General features: G+C 65.6%; 1 protein-coding gene across 1 annotated transcript; it reads right to left on the reverse strand.

Annotated features, from left to right (window-relative positions):
* Positions 1–1,909: 1,909 nt before the first annotated feature.
* On the reverse strand, positions 1,910–4,473 carry BHLHE41 (basic helix-loop-helix family member e41). The gene is made up of 5 exons (XM_087766150.1): positions 4,166–4,473; positions 3,871–3,934; positions 3,480–3,587; positions 3,054–3,165; positions 1,910–2,928 (listed from the first exon to the last, which is right to left on the reverse strand). Exons 1-5 carry the CDS (start codon positions 4,225–4,227, stop codon positions 1,910–1,912), a joined length of 1,365 nt encoding a protein of 454 aa, XP_087622276.1. The 5' UTR covers positions 4,228–4,473.
* Positions 4,474–6,053: the final 1,580 nt, after the last annotated feature.

Consider the following 6,053-nt stretch of genomic DNA (forward strand, 5'->3'; position numbering starts at 1 on the left):
GCTCTGTGAAACATGCGTATCTGAAAACAGAGTTTGCTGAAGGGAGTTAAAGGAAACCAAGTAAACTGAAACCCAGATTAAAAACGTGGAAAGGCATTAAATGATTATCGTCAGCCACACAATCGTACAATTTGAAGCTCAAGGCACCCATTATTATGTATTATCGTAAGGATTTTTAATTAGTAGACAACCCCATTTTGTGTATTAAAGTTTTTATTCCTTAGTAAGAATTTTTTTAATCACAAAATAGTGTGGAAATATTTAGATAATAGAATTCATGGAGTGCTGGAAAATACTGAATATAAAGATTGATTTCTAATATATCACATACTAAACTGTTCTAAAACAGCTGGTTTCTTGCAGACAGGATTTATTTTTTTTAATAATTTAAGACAGCATAAGCTTGTATCAAGCATAAGCATTGTAACAAAAGTGCAACTTTTTCAGCAAATCCTCCCGAAAGATATTTAACTCAAAATATCATTAACACATATTTTCTCCCTACAAAAATAGCATGTCAGACATCATTAATTGGATGTATTAACAACTATTTACATACAGCCACTCCGTAGGCTAGTAAGATATTTGATTTTGTGGTTTTTTGTGTTTTTTTGTTTTTTAACGTTGCTTAAACACAGCGTTTGAGGCAAACAGTAGCAACAGCAGCAGCAGATGCACCAAAGGGACTGACAGACCCGGCCACGCGCTCGCTCCTCGCCAGGCTGTTGTGTCTCACCTCTTACATAACATTCAAGTGAGATTTCTCACAGTGCTACCTTGGCAACAAACTAAAAATATCTAGGCAAGGTCTTGGTTTAAGCCTTATTATAAAAGCTTTATCTGTGTGATTATCTGGCGGCTGGTTTGTCTCCAGAAAGGGAAATGGCGATATTTGAGCATGGGATGAGGGGAGAACCCATACGGGAAACTTACCCCAACCGGTCTAATCGTTTCTGATTGCACAGTGAGGTGTTCACCTACGGCCTCCAGCTTGTGTCGTTCGGGATTTGGGATAAAATGAGTTCAGGCTGACGAGCTGCTCTGTGTTTTCTTGGGGGAAATGGGGGGGTGGGGTGGTCTTTTTGTAGTTCAGTGCAGAAACATTCATTTTATACAGCAAGGTTCAGGGAAAAATCTCTGGGGAACGTACTGAATTAAATAAAGACAGGGTGAGAACAAACGCACTTGCCACACCTGTATACCTTAGCCGAAAAAAAAGAATCGGAAAATCGGTTCCGTGCTGGGTCTGACCCTCCTCCCCTCGCACACCCAGCGCCGGCAGGAGCCGGCGGCGCCCCCGGGTGCTCAAGGCACTGCAGGTTTGGGCTCAGGCTCCCTCCCTCCTCGCTCCGGTTCCCAATAAAGTGCTAGCGCAGGTGCTGGGGTCTGCCCTTCCTCGCCCCGCCGCCCGCACCCCGAGCCCGCCCAGCGGCTGCAGCTGCCCGAGGGGGACGCGGGGACGCCGCACCGACCCCGCTCCACGTAAGGTGCAACATTTCGGTTACCTTAGAGAGAGAAACAAAAAAAGTATCCTTACTCTTTTTTCTTCCTTCTTCCGTTTCGGTTGGTTTTTTTTTTTTTTTTCCTTAACATACTTATGCATTTATAAAGCCAAACATTAAAAAAATACTGAGTAGCAAATTTTATCCTTGACGGTCCTCCGCGGGGGCAGCGCCGGCACCGGCCGCCTCGGCAGCGGGGCTCCCCGCGGGGGCGGCCGCTCCCCCGGGCCGGGCCCCCGGCACCCCGCGGCCGCCAGCGCCCGGCCCGGCCCGGCCCCGCCCTCCGCGGGGAACCGGGGGCGCAGGTGCCGGCCCGACGGCCCCTCCCCGCCCCGCGGCGGGGCGGCCAGTCCGAGGGGAGGGCGGCGGCGGCGGGGAGCCCCCGGGGGCTCCCGGCCGGCGGCGTCTCACGGGCCCTCGGCGCCGGGCTCCTCGGCGGCGGCGGCCTCGGCCTCCTCGCTGGGCTCGGCGGCGGCCAGCCCGGCGGCGGCGGCAGCGAAGGGGTGCGGGAGGTGGGGCGCGGGGGGCAGCCCGGCGGCCGCCTTCTCGGCGGGGCCGAGCACGGAGGAGAGGCAGGGGAAGGAGGCGGCGGCGGCGGCGGCGGCAGCCGCGGCGGCGGCCGCCTGGGCCGGGATGCCCGGGTAGAGGAGCGGGATGGGGGCGGCGGGGTAGAGATACTTCTCCAGGCTGCCTTTATCCAGGAAGGGCTGCATGTAGGCGGCGGCGGCGGAGGGGGAGATGAAGTAGAAGGGCAGGCAGAAGGGGGCCGCCGCCGCCGGCTGTCCGAAGGGGGCCCCGCCGCCGCCCGCCCCCAGGGCCATCAGCGAGCCCAGCAGGGCGGCGTCGGGCCTCACCAGCGCCGCCGCCTCGGCGCCCCGCGCCGCCAGCCCCGGCGGGCCGGGCAGGGGGCTGCCGCCGCGGTCCAGCTTCAGCCGCTTGGGCGCGGGGGGCGCCTCGTCCCCCGACGGCTCCTGCTTGATGGCCAGGGCGGGCAGCGCCGCCGCGCCCGCCGCCGCGGGGCCGCGCTCGGGGCGCGCCTCGCCCTCCCCGCCGTAGCCGCTGTCCGTGTCCGTGTCGGTCTCGGCGCTGAGCTCGGCGGCGTGAGTCCGCTGGATGACGGGCACGCAGTTAGCCTGGCCCTCCGGCTTGTGGCCCGGCGCGCAGGGCGGGGCGGGCGGGGAGGAAGAGGAGGAGGCGGAGGATCCCTTGCTGAGGGGGCCCGGCGGCGGGGAGAGGAGCTGGGGGCCGGGGAGGAACTGCGAAGAGATGGAGTGCAGGTGGCCGAGGAGCTGGGCGCATCGCTGCTCGCGGGGGGTCCAGCTCTCGAAGCGGGAGAGGTACTGCAGCACTTCCTTGGCGCACGTCTGAAAGCCCGAGTGGAAGGCGTCCAGGTCGGCCTGCACCGGCGACTTCATGGACCGCTCCCCTGCGGGGGGAGACCGGGAGGGGACGGCGTTTGCCCGCGGCTCCGGCGTGGGGAGCCCCGCTCCGCGCCTCCCCCCGCCCGCGCCCGGTGCGCCCCTGCGGCGGCGCCCCCCGGGGCCCGCTTACCGTTCTGCAGAGCGATGATCTTCTGGTGCTGCTGCTCCGTTAAGGCGGTCAGCGCTTTCAAGTGCTTCAAAGTCAATTCCAGCACCACCGCTTTCTCCAGGTGTCCCAGCGTCTGCCAAGGCAAGGGAGGGGGGCGGCTCGGCTACCTCCTGGCAGGCTCGGCCACCACCTCCGTAACTTCGGGGAAACCGGTCCCCGAGGGGCGTTACGGCCAGGGCCGCCGCCGCAGCCGGGCGGGCAGGCAGGCAGGCAGCCCGGCGGGCAGGCAGGCAGGCAGGCAGCCCGGCAGGCAGGCAGCCCGGCGGGCAGGCAGGCAGGCAGGCAGGCAGCCCGGCCTCCCGCGCCCCCGCCGCCCCGGGGGCTGCGCAGCGGGCAGGCTGCCGGCGCCCGCAGCTGCATGTACAGAGACGCTCCTCTGCACCTTACCGTCAATTTCAGATGCTCGGGCAGTAAATCCTTCAGCTGGGCAATGCATTCGTTAATCCTGTCTCGCCTCTTTTTTTCTATCAGTCTGTGTGGCAGTTTGTACGTTTCCTAACGAGCAAAATCCGGAAAAGCCAAGCGTTAGACAGAGTCCCTCGGAACGACGACCAAAACCAAAACAAATGTCATGCCGACCACATGCCGCGCAAATTATCGCCAAGGCACCGCTCTCCCCGCCGTGCCGTGCCAGCTCGCTCGTAAACCCGCTTGCCATTCGGGGGCAAGTTAAAAGCGCAGCCCCCGGGGAGGCTCTCGGGAGCGAAGCCGCGCTGCAAAATTCAGCGAGCCCCAATTAAGCGCTTAAGCGAGAACAGCCCCAGAAACTTACTCTTACCTTGCTCTCGTCCCTCTTCACGCCTCTTTTGGGTTTGCACATATACAGGGAAGGGTAGTCCAGCCTGGAGAAAAACACACAGGTCCAGCATGGGCAGGAGCCAGAGCTAGCCTAGCACCTCCTGGAGCGGGCAGGCAGCCGCCGAGCGCTCTGCCCGAAGGGCCGGGCAGGGGACGCCCGGGTCCGCCCGGGTCCGCCCGGGTCCGCCCGCCGCGCAGCCGGCGCTGCTTCCAGCGCCTGACGGCACTTTCTCCGGCAGACGAGAGGAGAGGGAGACACTGCCCCGGCGCCTTACCCTATAAAATCCCTGTGCTCCAGCAGCTGCCTCTCCGGCAAGCGGGAGATTCCTTCATCCATGTCTGGCAGCGGCTGACGTTTCGTCGCTGCTTTTGACGGAGCCTGCGGGATGCTGCGATCGGTCTTCGGAGATCCGCGAGCGACGCTGCGCACATGCAGCCTCCGTCCCCCTCTCCCGTGCAGTGGCGAAAGTGTGCGGCAGTTCGGCCCCCCCCGCCGCCGCCGCCGCCGCCGCCCCCCTGCCCGCCGCGCTCCCGCTCCGCTCCCCGCGCACACGCTGCGCCGCGACTTTGCACCCGCCGCCGCCGCCGCGCCGTGCCTGCCCGCGGGGCACGCGCGCCGCCAGCCAGCCCGCACCCGGCTCACGTGCGGCGCGCGCCGGGCGGGCGGGGGGCGGGGCCAGGGGGCGGGGCGGGCGGGACCGGGGGCGGGGGGGGGGCCCTCCGCGGGCCGGCGGGGGGGCTCCCCGCCGCCGGCCCTGCGAGACAGCGGCTCTCCTCCGTGCTGGTGCCGTTATCGTCGTCGTCGTCATTAGCGTTGCCGTGATCGCTGCCATCGTTATTGCACCCTTGTGATTTTTACCGTTTTATCGTTTGTATTTGGGGAGGAGACCCGCCCCGGGAAAGCCTGCCTGCCGGGCGGGCAGGGGGTCACGTTCGCTGCACGTTTGGTGCGCTCTCCGGGATGCGTGGGCACGGACACGCGTGTTCGCGGCGCGGCAGCGGCAGCCCGGGGAGCTCCCCGCCTGGGCGCCGCCGCGCCGCAGCTCTCGCCCCCCCGCCGACAGCGCCCGGCCGCCGCTGCTCCCGGCGGCTCTCCCGCCCGACCTTGGACGGGAGCCCGCGCTGCCTGCGACGCCAGACCGCGGCGAAACCGTTTCGTATGCGCGTACGGAGATACAGATAGATATATATATATGTGGATAGATATATATAAACATGTATATAAACATATCGGTCTTTCGACGCTGCCCTCCTGACGGGCAGCCCTGCGGGGCGCAGGGGGTGACATTGGGAGAGGCTTTGCACCGCTGCGGCGTGACCGGCGGCGGCAGCTCCGGGACGGGGAGGGGCGGGAACCGGGAACCCCCCCGCCCCCCCCGCCCCCCGTCCCCACGCGCCGGCCGCGCCCGCGCAGCCCCCGCTCCCCGCCGGCGGCGGCGGCGGCGGCACCGGCAGCCGCCTCCCTAATCCCGTCTCACGCTGGTACGAGCACAGGGCCGGCAACGTGACCCGACCTGCTGCCACATCACTGCCGCCGCCGGCACCGGGCGGCCCTGCCCCGCCGCCGCCCCGCCAGCAGGCGCCGGCCGCCGGCGGCACCACCGGGCGCCCCCCGGCTCGGGGTACCGGGCGCCCCGGGCACCCCCCGCCCCCTCGCCGGGCAGCCCGCCGGGACCCCGCTGCCGGCGGAGGGGGGGGGGTGCTGCTGCCCCGAGGAAATGGGATGCTCTTCCCCGTGCCCCGGGCAGCGGCGCTGCGTGTGCGTGTCCCTGCGTGTGCCTGTCCCTGCGTGTGCGCCGTGTGTGCACGCCGGCGCGGCATGTGCGGCCCTGCAACGTGCGGGGTCGCCGTGTGTGTCTGCGGGGGGTGCAGCGGCCCCGTCCGCACGTGCTGTGCGGGGCGAGCGGTGCACACGCACGCACGCACACGCAACACCCGACGCGGGGCCGGGCTGGCGGCTTTCTCTCCGGTGTTCCCGGCGGGAAGTGCCAGCAGAGGCGATCCCCGGAGACGTGCTTATCCCCCCCGCCAGCCCTGACCGCCCTTGCCTTTCATTTGGCTCGGCTCCGCTCCCTCCCTCCCGGAGGCTCCGGCTCGGAGGCGCCCGACCTCCGGCCCCGGGGAGAGGGGCCCTTTCGGGCTCCCGCAGCAGCCGGGAGGGAA

The sequence above is a fragment of the Nipponia nippon genome, unplaced genomic scaffold (genome assembly GCF_047370975.1).
Source record: "Nipponia nippon isolate SJK-2023a ecotype South Korea unplaced genomic scaffold, ASM4737097v1 scaffold_3, whole genome shotgun sequence".
Taxonomy (NCBI): domain Eukaryota; kingdom Metazoa; phylum Chordata; class Aves; order Pelecaniformes; family Threskiornithidae; genus Nipponia; species Nipponia nippon.